The following is a 17437-nucleotide window of genomic DNA, read 5'->3' on the forward strand; positions in this document are numbered from 1 at the left end:
TGGGAGAAAAGCGAGCTTGCCAAGGCCGAGCCTTGACCGCCCGCTTGGCCGCCCCCGCGTTAGGTAAGCGGATCCAGAATTTTTGGTTTTTTTAGTTTGGTTTCTGGGCCTTCGCGAAAAAAAAAGTGATAAGAGCATCAACCATGTCGACCTCGGTGGATGCCCCTCAGCAATACAAGCAGCCTTCCCGCAAGGGCAAGAAGGCCTGGCGCAAAAATGTCGACGTCACTGAAGTGCAGGAGGGTCTGCGTCAGCTGAAAGATGCTGAAATCAAAGGGTCTGTCCTTTGCTTCCTACGATCGACAATGGTCAACAGGACTCTTGCTAACTTCTTAACAGTGGTCTAGTCTCAGAGAAGCCTTCTGAAGAGCTGTTCACTCTCGATACTACCGGAGCTCAAGATCTGCGGCAATCGATCGCAAAGAAGCACAAGCCGCTCAAGGCCGACGAGATCATCGCACAGCGGTCTGCCATCCCCGCATTGGATGGACGCAAGCGTGGGAATTCAAATGTCACCGATGGAGTTATCGAGCCAAAGACGAAGAAGTACAAGAATGACTGGGTCAGCCGCAAGGACTACATGCGCTTGAGGAAGGTGGCGCAGGATGCGAACCCGATCAACGAGAAGGGTAACAACGAGATTTATGATCCCTGGGCGGAGGATGTCGATGAGTCTCCTGTCTATGAGGACCCTCGATTTGATTTCTTGGTGAAGCCTAAGACGAAGGTCGCCCCAGAGACTTTGAAGCACGCACCCATATCACTCGCCGCCAACGGAAAGGCCATCCCCTCAGTGCGCATGCCTCATGCAGGAACCAGCTACAACCCCGTATTTGAAGACTGGGACAATCTCCTGCAGGAGCATGGTGAGAAAGCAGTCGAGGTCGAGAAGAAGCGCCTCGAAGAGGAATTGAAGGAAAAGGAAAAGCAACGGTTAATTGCCGAAGCCGGGGATGACGACGGTGAAGTGAAGTCCGACGATGAGAGCGCGTGGGAGGGCTTTGAGAGCGAATACGAGAAGCCAGAGTGGCTTAACAAGAAGCGGCCCGAGAGAAAGAGCAAAACCCAGCGCAACAAGATCAAGCGCCGCAAGGAGGCTGAGAGGCAGGCGAAATGGGATGAGCAGAAGGCCAAGAAAGACGCACAAGCTGAGCGTATTGTGGAGCTCGCTGAGCTCGCCAAGCTGAAGGAACTAGAGCGTGAAAACCAGTCTGATGCTGATGACTCGGAGGAGGGAGATGAGACCGTCCTGCGACGGAAGCCTTTCGGCGGCAAGCTTGCGTATGTCTTCAGCCCGTTCAATTTATATTTACCACTGCTAAACCACCTCATAGAGCCCCAGAGCAGCCATTGGAGCTGGTTCTCCCCGACGAGCTGCAGGAGTCTCTGCGTCTGCTGAAGCCCGAGGGCAACCTGTTGGACGATCGCTTCCGCACGCTCATCGTCCAAGGTAAGCTCGAGTCCCGAAAGCCGGTGACACAGGCTCGCAAGGCGAAGAGAAAGATTACAGAGAAGTGGATGTCTAAGGACTTCAAGGTTCCTGGGTTCGAGTAATTGTTTTATCTTTGTTTCACTAAAAACGGCGTGCATTGGCGATTGGATGAACATACATTGTGGTCAATACATCGAGGCTTTTCACTTAGTTATATCTTCTGGGCTCTGAAATAGCGGCAATATAACTTATTCAATTCAAGCTAAATATCATGTTTTCCACTAGTTGAAGTTGTCATGCTTTTTAAAAAAGAAAAAACACCCCATCCACAACGCGAGTCTAGGCTGAGATAACAAAATTGCCATTTGTGGTTTAGCGTATTACGCTTTAGGAAAGCGGTTTTGCCCTCTGTCCTGCCGTGGTTGTCTTTTGTGCCGTCAGAAAAAAAGTCCGCGGGTAAACCTCTCCTCAATACACCATTTCCCCAGCATGCAATAACTGTTGCAGACTTTGACAAGCCTGGAAATGGATTCAACGAGCCTTTCCAGCAACTGGAAGAAGTTACAGGCCACTCTCAAGAAAGGAAGCGCTTCTACAGGCGCCTCGACGGTCAAACGCAAGGCCGCAGACTGCGACTCTGGGAATGATACTGTGAGAAAGCGCAAGTTTACAGAGAAAGATCACTCCAAGACCCGGGAATCAAAAACACCCTTCAAGCGAAAGAAGATGTCAGACGGGACCACAGACGCGGCTGGCGCAGACTCGGTTTCGACAATCTCTCGGAGAAGGTCTAGCACGGTAGCATCTGTGCAGACAAAAACGGAATCACGGAATGCAAGGGTCAATGAGGGCCGTTCTCCAACGTGAGTATCATATACTCCACTCATAAATGGGACATACTGACACTATTTGTTCCAGTGCTGAGATCGGGAAATATATCGCCATGGATTGCGAAATGGTTGGCGTTGGTCCGAACCCCGACAACGACTCTGTTCTCGCCCGCGTCAGTATCGTCAACTTCAATGGTGACCAGGTTTATGATTCATATGTGCGACCGAAGGAGATGGTGACGGATTGGCGGACCCATGTCAGTGGCATTGCTCCCAGGCACATGGTCGAAGCACGAACTCTCGAACTGGTTCAGAAAGAGGTTGGAGAGATTATGGATGGCCGCGTTCTCGTCGGTCACGCTGTAAGCAATGATCTCGACGCATTGCTCCTCGGTCATCCTAAACGCGACATTCGCGACACAAGCAAGCACCCCGAATATCGCAAGATCGCCGGCGGCGGGTCACCGCGACTCAAGGTGCTTGCTGAGCACTTTTAGGGCTAAAAATCCAAGAAGGAGCTCATTCATCTGTGGAGGATGCTCGAGCGACAATGGCCCTCTATCGACGTGAGAAGGATTCATTCGAGCGAGAGCATCTGAAGAAGTGGCCGGTGCGCGTTGCCCCAGTGAGCCAGGAGAATGGGGATCAGAAGAAAAAGAAGAAGAAGAAGAAGACGACTCGCAAGCGGTGATCCTATTGAAGGCTTGCTTTGAGATAAAACGACTGGACATTTTGTAGACATACTTTGTATACCCCAATTTGCATTCATTTCAAGAGTCGAAATTCATATTGCCTTTGTCCATCTCACCTAAAATTGCCTAATTTAGCGAAATAAGTCTGTCGTTGTACTGACAGGTACATCAATGGCGTCTACTTTAAAATCCACGCCGGTCGGCAAATCTGTACATGTCAATGGATCTTTTGGGAGGGTGTGCCGTGAGGTACATTTCTGCGGCCGCCCACTTCCACTTAACACGGAAACGCGACGCGCCTCGGCCACCTCAACCCTGCACGAATCCACCACTGACATCTGCACCGCGAGCTTGACCCAACCAACATACTTCTGCCCAGTGCCTCATAATCTTGCACAAGAGTCCTTCAATCTACCTAGAAATCCGCTCTTGCACGACATTACCTGACTCCTTACCTACCCGCGGGTTCGCGCTACCCACGCAAAGTATTATTCCACCCTACGACGTCGAGGCACAATGCCCGATATGTACACGTTTCAAGCAGGCTCAAAGCCAATTTCACAATTGGAGAGCACTGAATCGACACCGAAATTCACACCAAATATCCTTCCGTGCCGGATTCACCATGACGGCCCGATCGTGTCTACCGAGCGATTCTGGATCCCAAAGACAGACGAGAAGGGTACGGATCGCAGCGCTACTTAGGACAATATACCATGGTCTGTTTGGACACACCTTTCTAACGCAGTGTCTCTTAGACAACAAGCAAACCGCGCACTTCCGTGGGCGCAGACTGCGGGGCCAGCGCGTCGCGATCCCGGAGGGCTATCAAGGTATGGGAACACTAGTTCACAAGGGCTTAGGCATACACCAAGTGCAATTTACTAATGTCATCACTCACTGTTTTCAGGTATAGTCGCGACGCCAACAGACCGTGTACTGCCGGCATCCCAAAGACCAGACAACGGTACAACCGAGGACGGCGAGACTGAGTCTGAGGACCCGGTCAAGGTTCTCGAAGTGCAAGGCACATTTGATGATATTATGGTCTGGGGGCACGAGATTCTTCCTGCGGCAGATGATACCTTCGTCAAAGGAGTGGAGGAATGGGTGCGGTTTGCTGAGACGGTGGGTACAGTCTCTAAGTGTCTTTATGGAACTGAACTGACTAGGCGTGTAGATGCACATGACGGCTGCGCCAGCTGTGAATGGTAATTGAGAGTAGGCAATGCCTAGTCTGATGTATGCTCAATACTAAGTGAAGAGATACCCACGGAGGCTTGTTTAGGTTATGATGAGTTTTTGATACAAGAATACAACTGGACGAATACATAATGTCTGGCTCGGAGTTAGATAGAAAGCCCAATCACGTTGATCCTTTAACTTTACAACATTAGGCCTAAAGATCGAGATAGTCTGAATGGAGGTATATTTTGGGGCGTGGAAGGTAGTTCTTAAAACCAATGGCGCTAGTGTAGGCAAAGTAGGTACTTATATATACCTACCTTGATGCCCTGGTATCCGGATAACCAAGAATACCATGAATGGCTTGCTTCACAAGCCTATATACTCACTCCATTGATAGCCTCGTTCCAGTAAACCGGATGCTGCAATTGCTGCCTCAGACGCTCTGCATGGCCTCTGCTTTGTGTTCGTCAAGTGCATAAGCGAATCATGAACCGTTATGTTCCAATATCTCAAATCTCTGCTGTAGAAGGTCTCTATTAAATTGGGTAGGCTATATCCACTCCTCTACCGGATCTAGTGTATGATCTTGAAGTTCACGGAAATAATAAAAGCTGGTCCACATGTTCTACGGCCGTGATTGTACCCCGTAGTACCCTGCGATAAGCCTGACCGCCCACTGATTCCGCAGCTGATAACAAGTAGTTCCCCACGCAACTTCTTTTCCACGCAAGATTTGCAAGACTGCTAGCTGCCTTGATAGCTGCTCAAAATGAGTGGAGAACCAAGTGCCGCCAAGGCAGCTCCAGAGGCGTTGGTTGCCAAATTCCAAATCTGCAAATTGCTGAAGCAAGGTACAGCTGTGAAACAACCCCTCGGTCAAGAAACGGAAAATAACAGATGCTAGATCAAAATGGCCGGCGCATTGCTCTGCTTGGAACCATTGACGATCAGCAGGGCATCTTGACCGCTGAACGCGCTGCCTTCGCCACCGAGTCTCTCGAGGTTATCCAAGCATTCCACGCCGCCATCACCCGCGTCAAGAACCTAGGTGACAACGATATCTACCGGTGGTACCTCGCGTCGTCCAGCGGCAGCACACAAGCGACGGCCAGCCAGCAAGACCTCAAGCTGAACCTTATCTGGCCGTGTACAACAAAGCACATTAAGAAGTATTCAGACCAGCAGCTTCGCATGGTCACGGAGACACCCGAGATCTACCAACAGCACGTACGTCCTTTCATGCGGGCCAAGCGCGAAGAGGGGCATCTCAATTGGGTGTTTAATATATTGGAGGGACGTACTGAGCAGGAAGATGTGATTCTGCGGGATGCAGGTCACGGCCCTGAGGATGCCTTCCTGATGCTGCCGGATCTCAACTGGGACCGGAAGACTATGAACTCGCTGCACTTACTGGCGCTGGTGCATCGACGCGATATCTGGAGTCTTCGAGATCTTCAGAAGAAGCACATTCCTTGGTTGAAGTATCTGCGACAGCGTGTGCTGGAGGCTACGGTGAAGATGTATCCGGATCTGGAAGAGGATCAACTCAAGCTCTACGTCCACTGTAAGCCTATCCATACGTTAGCCTTGGTATCTTGGGAATGGAAAGCTGACTATCTTGTGTTTCAGATCAACCCACTTACTATCATTTTCACATTCATGTTGTCAATGTCATGTTAGAGGCTGGTGCTACGCAGGCCACCGGCAAGGCATTTGGGTTGGAAAACCTGATCTCTCAATTGGAGACTATGTCTGGCAGTGAAGATACTAGCATTGCAGACGTTAGCTTGACTTACTACCTAGGCGAGGAGAGTGAGTTATGGGCGGATATCTATGCACCGTTGAAGAAGGGGCTTCGGCCGAAAGCTCAGTGAAGTCGGAGATCCTCGGCCATAAAGATAGATTTTAAAAAGAGAACATCCCTAACGAATGATATGATTCGTGGAAACTAATTTCGAGATCGTTCCTTGACAATAAAATTGTTATATGTAGGCCAGGCGAGGCTGCAATGGGTTGAGTAGTCTGACTGTCTCGTTATGTTCTACTACGCAGGGAAGCACTCAAAGGGTGAGCTGATTTAAATATGGATTAATCAAAAGCTGCCTTGTCCCAGCTATAGTCAGGTAAACAATACCTTTGAGCCAAGAAAGTTCATCATGCCATTTTCTACTAGTCGGGGGCTGATAGCTTAAAACGTGAAATAGTTGTTGACTCCATCGCGACTGTTGTGGTTAGAAGTCCCGTGTGGAGAACGCAGCACCGATGAAAGCTTACCCCGCAACATCACCTCTGTCACCTTAACTTCAACCTCACCCAAGCTCTACCGCTAATTCAATCGCCCGTCTTAATCCTCTTCGGATCTCCACATTCCTACATAAACCCTCATATCCGCCATGGCCGACAATGCTGATGTCCCCAGCACTCAGAAGGCCTTCGTGCCACTCGGTATGCACCCCCTCATCCCACTAAATCAAGGCAAAAATATAACACAAGCCACTAACACGAGCCTCCAACAGAAAACAACCCAGAGGTTATGTCCCACCTGGTCCACCAATTAGGCCTCCCATCCAGCCTCGGCTTCACAGATGTCTTCTCAATCGACGAGCCCGACCTCCTCGCCTTCGTCCCGCGCCCGTCGCACGCCCTCCTCCTCGTCTTCCCGGTCTCCAAAACATACGAGCAATCCCGAACAGCAGAAGACAGCGCCCTAACCGAATACACCGGATCAGGCCCCAGCGAGCCCGTAATCTGGTTCAAGCAGACCATCCGCAACGCATGCGGCCTCATCGGCCTGCTCCACGCCGTCGCTAACGGCGAGCCCCGCCAGCACATCACCCCAGGCTCGGACCTGGACAACCTTCTCCGCGAAGCAGAGGCCCTTGCTCCGGCTGCGCGGGCAGATGTCCTATACGAGAGCAAGGCACTTGAGAGCGCGCACGCGGATGCGGCGAAACTGGGCGATACGGCTGCGCCGGCGGCGGAGGACAGTGTTGACCTGCACTTCGTGGCGTTTGTCAAGGGGGTTGATGGGACGCTTTGGGAGCTGGATGGGCGGCGGAAAGGTCCTTTGGCGCGGGGAAAGCTTGGGGATGATGAAGATGCGCTTAGCGAAGCTGCGCTTGAGCTTGGGGTACGACGATTCTTGAAGATGGAGGCTCAAGGGGGAAATCCTGATTTGCGATTCAGTCTTGTTAGTCTGGGGCCTGTGTTTGACTGAGTTGACCAGACCGACATATCATGCCGAGCGAAGGCGAGCGTGTACAAGAGTTTCATCTTATGGCGTTGCTGGGGGTTGGCATAGATGATGTATGTTCCTTTTTCGAGATGCGTTTTGACAAACGAAGAGATATTAAGCTCAAGATATGGGCCCCATATATTGGATATTCTTGTAGAGACGCGAGATGGACGGGGAGCACAGCTGAGTACATGGAGGTGGTCTTTCATATTATATCAAGGTTTTCAATATGTCATGAGAGATACATAACGTGAGGTTCAGATTGTTGTTGGTGACGCCGTGGACGATGGAACTTAATCGAGTCCAAAAATAGGATTCGCTCCCAGTCGACCCGGCCATATAGCGGAGTCCCTCGAAGTCCGCCACAGGGTTCGCTTTCCCGGGAATGCTTCTTCTCTGCTTTTGTGGATTTTCATGGCTCTATGGGACCCGTGGCCAGGAATTGATCCGGGGACCGCAGGTCGTTGGGAAAGTGGAGGTGACAGAGGAGGGGGTTACCAGCGAAGAAATGACCGGCGGGGAAACTAGCCCGGGTGAGAATTATAAAGATCGTTCAGAGGAAAACTAGAGCATGACGCTCTCATAATGGGTGCAGCACACCTGGATTTTCAAGTGGTGTTTGTCCTAGATGGATGCCGAGTATAGTGGAGATCAGAGAAGAGTAAATTGATTATCCGCTATAATATGTAGTTTATTTCTATGATCTATAGTCCAAACTCACTGTCAAAGCTAGAAAACTGAAACATGCCGCTTTGTCCATGAACTCAAAATGCAGGCGTTTGGTTCTTTCATTCGTAGCCATCATATACAAGAGGTATTATCGCTTTCTGTGCTCTATAACTAGCGTCGCGGTGCGCGTTTCTCTGCCCGTGGAATCACCAACCATATCATTTTCCTCGTCATCCTCTCCATTCTCAGACTCGCATGGGGTCTGTCCAGTTTTTGGACCTGGATCGCTGCCTTGCGTACCCAGCGTCAAGAAGGGCACCATGAGGACTGACAGGCCGGCTCCAGCAGCAGCAAACCAGTAGACTGCAAGGTAAGGCCGGATGGCAGGGGTGGTAGGGGTCATCTTGTGGGCGACAGCGGTGTTGATGAAGGTCGCGATGCCAAGACCAAGATTGCTGCAGAGCTTCGTCACGGTGTTGAAGATACCACCGGCAATAGATTGCTGGTTCGGAGGGAGGGAGGACATCACGTACATCTAGATAAACATCAGCAAACGACTCAAACAAATGTGGTCATGCAATAGACTTACATTCGTGACGTTAAACTGGATATCAGCACCAACTACGACGAGAACTAACGCCGGGAACATGAAAGCCCAGTAGGTAGCGTCTTCCTTCATGAAGCTTAAGATTAGGAAGGATGCGGTATATGCTAGTGCACTAACACCGGTTAACAGCTTGTTGCTGACGCGGTGCAGAACCAGACCGCAAATCACGTTGACCAGCACGCCGCCAACGACCATGGGGAGCAACCGCACGGTGATGTCCAGGGCGGTATAGTGCTTTACTTCTTGGAGGTAGAGAGAAAGGTAGAATGTGGCAGCCGAGAAGCCCATAAAGCCGAGACAGAAGATCGCCATGAGCTAGGGGCTGTTAGGTATGTGCTGAGAATATGAACGGCACCGTGGACGTACCAGAGAGAAATTGAGATCTTTCCAGACCCACAGAGGCATCAAGGGGTTTTCTGCGACGGATTGCCAATACAGGAACCCGGCAAGCAGTAAAAAGCCCACGATGAAGAGAGCGAGTACATAGCCTGTTTTCCAGCCGTCAGGCGCATCGCCAGCCAATCTACACAACAGTCAGAAACCAAGATACAAACCAAACGCCCAAAGGCAGAGCAACTTACGAAAGCGAGCTCGAGAAAAACGCAAATCCAACAATAACTAGCGCTGTGCCTAGAAGATCAAACTGCCGAATCGCCTCCATACTAACAGGAGTCCGCGCAAACGCATCCGGGGGCACAGTCCACACCGCCAGCGCCGTAAAGACCGCATACACCAACGACAGCGCCCAGAATGAAGCGCGCCAGCTATATTCGTAGGACGCGACGCCTGAGATGATCATGCCGCCCACGAACCCGAGCGGATTCCCTGCGCTGAAACAGGCAAATGCGCGGTTCTTCCGCTTCGACGGCTTTTCATACACGGCGCCCAGCGCCCCGACGGCCGGCGGTACGACTGCGGCGGCGAAGAGACCCAGGATTCCCGAGAAAACGTCCATGTAGATAGCATCAGTGGCGAAACCGGCGACCAAGAGGGTAAGGGTGAAGCCCGCCATGCCGATGATGAAGAGAGACTTGCGGCCGAACATATCGGCTATTTTGCCGAATGTTAGGAGGAAAGCGCCGCTGCTGAGACTGTGGAAAGCAAGGCATGGTTAGCGATTTACTCTCCCCGCCAAATCGGAAGACATGATGACAGAAGAAAGATAGTATTAAGGCACGTACGAGGCACCGGCGTTGATCCAGGTGATTTCTGCCGAGTTCATGTTTAGGTCTGCTCCAATTGAGGCCGTCACGCCCACGATACAGCCTGTGAAGAAAGATTGCTGGCCGATGGCCATTGTGGCCGTCAGAACGAACAGGCATTCCTGCACGGTCGAGCTGAAGCATTTCGGCCGCTGCGCATAGCTCGGCTGGTCGTCGGACGCGAGGGTCACGGCCAGGCCTTCCTCCTCATCGAGTGGTTGCGAATCCATGGCTGCGGTGGTTGTTTACGGCAAGCCGCTCTCGTCGCAAACCAGCAGCAAGCAGCGAGAGAAAAGCGGCAAGGGTCGATCTTTATTGACGTCGGAAAAGCCCCCCAGAAAAAAGATAGAATGCCCGTCGGCAATTGAAGATCGGATTATGCTAGCGCGACTAAAAATGACAACAAGTAGCCTCCAATGGCGTTTCAGGGGGTGGTAACGCGCTGGATTATATAGCTTCATGCTTCGATTCCTCGTCTCACGACTAAGTGGGGTTAGATTTTTTTTTTTTTTTTTTTTCTCCTATCGCGCGCCACGGGCCCAAATGCAAGGCACGACGGCTAGACCAGTCGAGTTTCCCGTTACATTGCGCATTGCGTCCACCGCGATTAAGTGCACGCTCCCGCGAGTCGCGAGGATTGCAAATTCGGTGCTGAAAAATCCCTTTTGGTCAGCTGCGGCTCGGTTCCGCGAGGCCCTCAAGCCGCCGGAGGTGGCGGTGATTGGCTTGCGCGGCGGTTTGGGGCCGCCGAGATTATCCGCATGGGATCGGGTGGGGAATGACGAGTCAGATTGCCCTCAGGCGTAGTGAAGTGCAGCAGCGAGACTGGGGCGATCTTAGGTTGCTATTGAGTGACCGATATGTCCAAGGCAGGCCTACCACTCAGTCGGTCCATGCTGGGCCGTATGAGGATGACGAAAGAAACATGTTCCGTGGTGGTCATGTCTGCTGGGTTGCCGCGCACGAAGGCAGGAACTAGCTAGTGGAGTCGTCGACCCAGCACTCGCGCTCGTTGAACTTGAGAGCTTCATTGCCGCACGCCCACCAGCCAGCAGTCAAGTTTCGCGCAAACACCTCCAGCGCCGAGTACTCGCCTCCCGTGAAAAACACTCGCTCAAAGAGCTCCTTTAGACTAGGCTTGCGCGAATGAAGATCCGGCACCGCAGCGATAACTCGTCTTTGGATACTAGCCGGGCTGATATCCAGCAGATCAGTCTCCTGCGAATTGGTGCCATTGCCATCAACCGCGGCCCTTGCCCCTGAGTCCTCGGCGGACTGAGCTCTGCGTCCGATGACCAGAATCTCGTACGGTTTCCGCCAGAGCCCATCTAGAGGGCAGAGCGGACGTCCGTCAGCAGTGATCTTAACCCAAATCCATTCCTCAGCAATGCGGAAGCCGGTACTGCTGAGAGCTTCGTAGGCGGCACGGCGTGCCTTCTCGGAGTTGGTTATCCAGATAGCAGCCAACGACTCGCAGCATTGAGTCTGGATACCATATTGATCTGGGGCCGTAGCTGGGTTCATTGCAAGCGAAGGCCCGGCATGGGACGTATGCACTCGAAGGATATCTCGTAGCCGCTGGGTCAGGGTGTCCATTTCGAAGTAGGGATGGATTTGATAATGACCGCTCCGCCGGACAGACCGGTTTGGCCAGGGAGGGTCAAACACAATTAGATCAAACTTTTGGTTCGGAAGCATGCCCGGGATGGGATGGTCAACCGCATGGATCCCAGACGAAGGCCTGGTCCCTGATTGCGACAGGGGCAGTGTGCAGAGTATGAAGTTCGCTTGTGGAGGGACAGTATACTCGGCAGTTATCTCAGTATCATGAGACGAACGGATAGTGAGAGTCGCAGTCCCTGAACTGCTGTTCTTCACGATTCCCTTCAGGTCTGACATCGATTCGAATGCATTGGCAGACGTAGACGATAGTATCACCGGCGGTTCTGGTTCCGGAAAAGAAGAAGACGCATTGCTATTGGACTCCCGTGCGAGATTTTCATCCCCGACGAGGTTCTCAGCTCGTCGCTTCCTCAACGTAGGGTGACTAGCGCTGATTCGTGTTGACTTCAATTTGTGCTCGGTTTCATCGTCGCGCACATGACGGGGAAGACACCACCGAGCTCCCCGTGGCTCATATGCGGACCGAATAGCTTGCAAAGCTGTTTCCGTAAGCGGCCGTACGAATTCCCCATGGAAGCGCTGTTCACTCAGTGGAATTCTCTCAAGCACTTTAGCACGCGCAACCTGCGTCTTTGGCTCCGTGGATGGGAACGGAGATTCCCGCGGCAGGGCAGACAGAAGACATCTTCTTTTGCTGCTATGTGGGTCTCTGGCACCTGGGGCAGAAACCCGTGATTGAGAACGATTTTGGTCTCGTTCTGGCGTTGATGCAGGACAGCTTAGTTTCTGCGCAAGGGCTATTGAATGTGGCGTGTCGATCAGAAAGATTGTGTTTTCTGGGTTGTGGAAGAGAATGGCAGAGCCCTCTCTTTGGCACTTGGTCATGCTAGCTGCAATTTGATCATGATTGCTCTAGCTTGGTGGGTTTGCAGTGAGGAAGGTGGACGGCGGACTTGAAGCTTCGGAATATGCCCGGCGGTCGGCGGCCGAACTGCGAAGGGGTCCGACAACCACCCGCAAGTCGAGTTTACTTATTTTCTAGTTGATTGACCAAGCTAGCTACGGGTTATACAATTACAGACCTGCAATCCCCTGCCAGAAACATGAATACGCGGAATTCGCATTGCACCAGCTGGAAAATCTGTTCATTGAGAACCCCTACCGCGAAAGCCACTCGAGATAGCACAATCTCAGCCCTTATAGTCAATCAAGCTCAGTCAAGAAAACATCGCACCAGGAAAGCTGAGGAAAGAAAGAAAAGGAAAAAAAGAGATCATAGATCGCAAGATACATGGCCATTCGAAACGCTGTCTTCATGAGAATACATGAACGGTACCCGGCGGTGCCAGGCACCCCGACTTTTTTAAGATCCCACCCATCCACCCCCAAACAAACAAGTCCTCCACCGCACGCCGCCCCATTCGACCCACGCCAGACCGGCGATCCAGCGTCCGGTGGCAGGCGCGGAGAATGAGGGAGCAACATGCCATTTGATTTGAGTCGAATTTCGATTCGCAACAACATAGCTAGATAACCCGCTGAATCTCCATGATAAAATGACCAAAAAATTGAACGAGGAATGGAATTTATACAGTAGATGGAAGTAGGAAAGATTCGATTAAAATGATATGCCGAGGATCAGCGCTGCAGAAGGAGGGGGTTAGCAGATGCTGGCTATTATTTCAAGGGTAAGGAGAGGGGGAGAGAACTCACCCGCCCACGTCGGCCCCCGCTAGACTGGCCCTGCACCGGCTGTGCCTGGGCGTAGAACTGCGGAGGGTATTGGTACATCTGGGCCGGGTTGACCACCGGGCTGAATTGCTGCAGGGGGTAGCTGGACTGAGCCAGCATGTGGTTGGGGCTCATGGGGCCTGGTGCAGCGGACAGCGGGGACGGCTGCTGGGTCTGCAAAGAGCGCAGGTTCTCAACGGATGGCGACGCGGCTGGGTAGCCAAAGTTGGCGCCCGGCATGCCCTGGTACATACCGCCCGGAGATACACCTCGGGCCTGGGCAGCAAGGTAGGTCTGGTAATGGAGCTGTTGCGCACTCAGAGGGACATTGGGGTCCTGGAACCCGTTGACTCCGCCAAGTCCGTTCAGAGGATTGCCAAAGCTGTTGATGCCATTGGTCCCGTAGGCATCGAGAGGAGCATTGTTCTGGTCGGCGGAGATTGGCCGCGAGTCAGGGGCCTGGCCAAGCATATTGGAGCCAAACTGGCCGCTGTACTGTCGCTCCAGAGGCGGCTGCGAGGGGAAGTTGGTACTTCCGTGACGGGAGGATTGGCGGTGCTGCGCCTTCTCGGGTGTGGAGGAGTGACTGGCGCCGTGCTCACGTCCATGATGGTGCTCCCGACCATTGCCACGAGAAGACAAGCCAACCTCATCCATCAGGCGCTTATATCCCTGGCTCGGGGAGGCCTTCAGCTTGGTGAGAACCTTGGAGACGTTCTTCACCACCTCCGACCGCATGGACTCGTCAAAGAACGGAGTAGTAAGAACTTTGAAGATCAAAGTGGCTCCCGAGGTTTGGTCACTCAGAATCTTTTCCAGCACTTCATCACCAGGGCTGAAGAAGAGCGCCTTAAGAACGATGTCCCGAGCCTCGGCCTCATTGCGCTGGTTAATAACCTTGAGAACAGTAAGGTAGGCGACCTTGTGGGTGCAGAGCTGTACCAAATGCGGCACAAGTCTGGGAGCAAGGACAGTTCGGCGATGGGGGAATGTACAAGTGTCGAGGAACCAGGTGAGCAGCAAGGCCCCATTGGCATTGGTGGCCAGCTGCACACTGTGAAGGGCAATAGCAGCCGCAAGCGCTCGCTGCTGGTCCTTTGAGGCATGGTGGCTCTCCAAACAAGCCCGCATAGCCCGGGCACCAAATCGGCCCTGAGCGACTTCCCACATCCGGCTCAGCATGGTTTCAAAAATGAAGTCGTTGAAGGGAGTGCCAAACCGCAGGCAGCACTGCAACACATAGTTTCCGTACTGGTCGAGGAAGAGCGGCACGGTGTAGGGGCGGAGTGCTTCGACAATCAAGTTCATCTGAGCGGGTGTCTTGGCAACGTCGATGATCTTCTGTGCAGCCCAGGTTCCGTTCTTGTGCACGCCGATCTCAGCCAAATGAGGTGAAATGTGCGAGAGCATCTGTTCTTTAGTAGACTCAGAGCAGAACTCGAACAGCTTCTGGACGACAGTATTGCCCAGATAATCAGATGACAGCTCCGCAATCTCAGGGAGCATGGCGCTAGCAGTCTCCTCGATCTCCTGGATTGAACAAGCGCCATTGTCAATACGTTTGCGAATATCACGCAGACGAGGGGCATCAAACATGCGGGCCTGGCTAGGCTCCGGGACCGAAGGAATTTCGTCCTCAAAGGCCTGGAAGGCAATGGCACTCCGGATACTAGCGGTGATGTTGCGCGAATCATCTTCACTGGCTTCGAACTCCTGCACGATATCCACCATCTCGGGTAACACATCGATCAAAGCGGGGATCTGAGGGATGGCGCCGAGGTTATCCGCCCGGTCAAAACCCTCAGAAGCAATGTTGGATTTAAAGTTGGGATCAGGAGTAGGGGATGACTGGATGCCATTGGTACCAGGGGTACCGGCTGCAGAGGTACCGGGAACCTTCGCGTAGCCAATTCGAACAGGTCCTGCACCCGGGAAGATCTCCTTGCCGTTCAACAGCGACTTGGCTTGCACCGCACTCTCAATGCGCTCAAAATTGACGAAACCGCAGTTCTTGTGCGTCAGCACACGAGTAGACTCGATCTTGCCGTACATGCCGAAGATCGCCTCAAGGGAAGTCACGGTTGTGGAGACGGGGATGCTGCCAATCCACAGAGCCCGGGTCGGTCCATCCTGGCTGTTCTCGTCCGCCATCTCCCCTGTTGATCGAATACCAATTGCCGGGCCACCGGCTCCTCCCAGGTGCATCATTTGAACCGCCTCAGACAGTTCATCATATTCGCCGTTCTCTGAAATATGGAGATCAGAGGCACTGAAGCTGTTGTCGAGGCGGGAGGGCGTGGCGAGGTAGTTACGGATAGATGAGCGTTGGGAGGGGGCTTCCAGAATACCAGCAGTCCTTGCTCGGGGACGGCTGACAGAAGCATGGCTGGCGAACGCCTGAACAGCCAGGTTATGCTGATGGATCTGGGCCTGCGTGGCAGCGAGTTGAGCAGCTGTCGCGGCAGCCGAAGGGGTAAGCGTGCCCGAGGGGACTCCCGAGTATCGGCTCTCGTACTCCATATCTTCATCATCAGCATACTTCTCCTTCGCATTAACCGAGTAAGACCGGAATCGATTATTGTTTTTCATCATCGCCAGCTCAGCCAGGAGTGGCGGCAACGCAGAGGCTTGCGCTTGCTGCTGCTGCTGCTGGTGGTGAATCAGCTGCTCCATAGAAGGTCGTGAAAGAACAGCTCTCGCTTGCTGCGGAGTCTCCGCAAGGCCAAGATAGTCCAGTGTTCGCACATCAGCGGTATCTTGCGAAAAGGATGATTGGCTTGGCGAGGTCGGGCCTTCTGACGACCGGATGCTCGTCAACGTGGTAGCTCTTTCGCGACCAGTGGACCAACCACCAGAGAACACTGAAGAGCCGAAGGGGCCCCCTGTCCCGAGAAGGCTGTTCCGCTGTGGCATCGAGCCAGCTCGAAGACGGGAGAGCATAGTCGGGTTGGACATCGCAGCCGAGCTCGCAACTTTGGCACTCGTATCAATACCAGATACGCCAGGAGGTCGAAAAGGGCTTGTGGAGGGAGTCGGGCGGGAGGTCTGTGACATGAATGGCTGTTGGATGTCTATCTCGTTAAGGGTGCCCATCGGAGGGAATCGAGAGGGCACCGTGCCCGCTCGAGCCCGGCGGCCAGAGCCAGTCATTGAGCCATTGGTGGTGGGAATGAGGTCGGGAAAACTGTCCTGGCTTGGCGACTCGGGAATGTTCTCGCGAAGCGGGGTCGAATGACCACTGGTCGGGGGACCCCAGATGCTGGTGGGGAGACCTTCCTGAGCCTGAATCTCGCGAGCTCTGTTATATAAGTAAGGCAGAGTCCGTCAGCAAAAGGTTGAGATGGAATTCGTGCGACTTCCATCGCATGATGGGAGCTACTTACCGTTTCGGGTATAGGCGTGTCCCCAACTCATGAGAAGGGGAACCAGCCCCCAGTCGCGAAGCGCTAATCGATCCCGACGGACCGAAAGGTGCCTTCGTGGTTCCCGAGCCAGCCAGGTCACTGGGGGAGCTCCGTCCTGTTGAGGTTCCCGACATGGGCTGCGTGGTGGGGATGTAGTTGAAACTCATCTGACCGTCGGGTCGTGAGACTGGTAACATTATGGATTATCTCCTTCTACCTTCAGCGGAAGGCAGTCTATTTTCCCTTTCACTCTTTAGCCCCAGCACAGATACCGGAAGGGACTGACAGCGTCGATCGAATCGAGAAAAAAGAAACGGGTTGATTGGGTCTACTACTCAAAAGCGGTAGTGTGGCGCAAGCACCATGGGGTGAATTCGAATCGATCGTGACCGTATCGTTTCTCGGGGGATCGAGGACCGGCGAAGAGAGAAGACCAGATGTACTCTATCAAAAGAAACGATTCGAGGTCAGGGGGAGTTGATCAAGAGAAAGCTCGGTGGTTGTCCGGCGAGTGGCTGCCCAGGAGGGGTTGACAAAAGCGCTTCGGCTTCCACCAGAACGAGGTGGGGGGAAAGAAGGATTGAGCGGAGTATTTTGTCTCAAAACTGACCGAAGAGAAGAAAAAAGGTATGCGAGCGACTCTCCCGGCTTCACGTCCTGGATGTTTGGCGATCTCCGGTCCGTATTCCTTAAAACGATCGAATCAACCCGGATGGAGTCACCAGGTCGTCTTATTTTCGCTGCTGTCGTCAAGAGGAGGGCGCGGCTAAAAGCGATGCATGGAAGAATGGAAAAAGAGTCCACACAAATGAGCGCCGAGTGAG

At 53.0% G+C, this 17437-nt stretch overlaps 8 protein-coding genes across 8 annotated transcripts; 5 read left to right on the forward strand and 3 right to left on the reverse strand.

Annotated features, from left to right (window-relative positions):
* Positions 1 to 143: 143 nt before the first annotated feature.
* On the forward strand, positions 144 to 1554 carry N7482_007735 (ribosome biogenesis protein NOP53; the record flags this gene model as incomplete). The annotated part of the gene is made up of 3 exons (XM_056689859.1): positions 144 to 277; positions 340 to 1281; positions 1335 to 1554. 3 exons carry the CDS (start codon positions 144 to 146, stop codon positions 1552 to 1554), a joined length of 1296 nt encoding a protein of 431 aa, XP_056542288.1.
* A 403-nt stretch (positions 1555 to 1957) lies between these two features.
* rex4 (putative 3'-5' exonuclease) lies at positions 1958 to 2953 on the forward strand (the record flags this gene model as incomplete). Its single annotated transcript, XM_056689860.1, has 3 exons — positions 1958 to 2295; positions 2351 to 2738; positions 2798 to 2953. 3 exons carry the CDS (start codon positions 1958 to 1960, stop codon positions 2951 to 2953), a joined length of 882 nt encoding a protein of 293 aa, XP_056542289.1.
* A 517-nt stretch (positions 2954 to 3470) lies between these two features.
* Positions 3471 to 4173, forward strand: N7482_007737 (ribonuclease H2 subunit C; the record flags this gene model as incomplete). The annotated part of the gene is made up of 4 exons (XM_056689861.1): positions 3471 to 3636; positions 3713 to 3787; positions 3865 to 4082; positions 4135 to 4173. 4 exons carry the CDS (start codon positions 3471 to 3473, stop codon positions 4171 to 4173), a joined length of 498 nt encoding a protein of 165 aa, XP_056542290.1.
* A 738-nt stretch (positions 4174 to 4911) lies between these two features.
* N7482_007738 (putative mRNA decapping hydrolase) lies at positions 4912 to 6016 on the forward strand (the record flags this gene model as incomplete). Its single annotated transcript, XM_056689862.1, has 3 exons — positions 4912 to 4993; positions 5047 to 5706; positions 5772 to 6016. 3 exons carry the CDS (start codon positions 4912 to 4914, stop codon positions 6014 to 6016), a joined length of 987 nt encoding a protein of 328 aa, XP_056542291.1.
* Positions 6017 to 6535: 519 nt separating this feature from the next.
* N7482_007739 (ubiquitin carboxyl-terminal hydrolase) lies at positions 6536 to 7359 on the forward strand (the record flags this gene model as incomplete). The annotated part of the gene is made up of 2 exons (XM_056689863.1): positions 6536 to 6587; positions 6659 to 7359. 2 exons carry the CDS (start codon positions 6536 to 6538, stop codon positions 7357 to 7359), a joined length of 753 nt encoding a protein of 250 aa, XP_056542292.1.
* An 835-nt stretch (positions 7360 to 8194) lies between these two features.
* On the reverse strand, positions 8195 to 10085 carry N7482_007740 (uncharacterized protein; the record flags this gene model as incomplete). Its single annotated transcript, XM_056689864.1, has 5 exons — positions 8195 to 8581; positions 8636 to 8968; positions 9020 to 9176; positions 9235 to 9744; positions 9835 to 10085. The coding sequence occupies 5 exons, from the start codon at positions 10083 to 10085 to the stop codon at positions 8195 to 8197; spliced, it is 1638 nt and encodes a 545-aa protein (XP_056542293.1).
* Positions 10086 to 10830: 745 nt separating this feature from the next.
* N7482_007741 (MT-A70 family) lies at positions 10831 to 12363 on the reverse strand (the record flags this gene model as incomplete). Its single annotated transcript, XM_056689865.1, has 1 exon — positions 10831 to 12363. The coding sequence occupies one exon, from the start codon at positions 12361 to 12363 to the stop codon at positions 10831 to 10833; it is 1533 nt and encodes a 510-aa protein (XP_056542294.1).
* Positions 12364 to 13116: 753 nt separating this feature from the next.
* On the reverse strand, positions 13117 to 16810 carry N7482_007742 (putative RNA binding protein Jsn1; the record flags this gene model as incomplete). Its single annotated transcript, XM_056689866.1, has 3 exons — positions 13117 to 13122; positions 13192 to 16507; positions 16593 to 16810. The coding sequence occupies 3 exons, from the start codon at positions 16808 to 16810 to the stop codon at positions 13117 to 13119; spliced, it is 3540 nt and encodes a 1179-aa protein (XP_056542295.1).
* Between the last annotated feature and the right edge of the window lie 627 nt (positions 16811 to 17437).

The sequence above is a fragment of the Penicillium canariense genome (assembly GCF_028826845.1).
Source record: "Penicillium canariense strain IBT 26290 chromosome Unknown utg000004l_segment0_segment0, whole genome shotgun sequence".
NCBI lineage: Eukaryota > Fungi > Ascomycota > Eurotiomycetes > Eurotiales > Aspergillaceae > Penicillium > Penicillium canariense.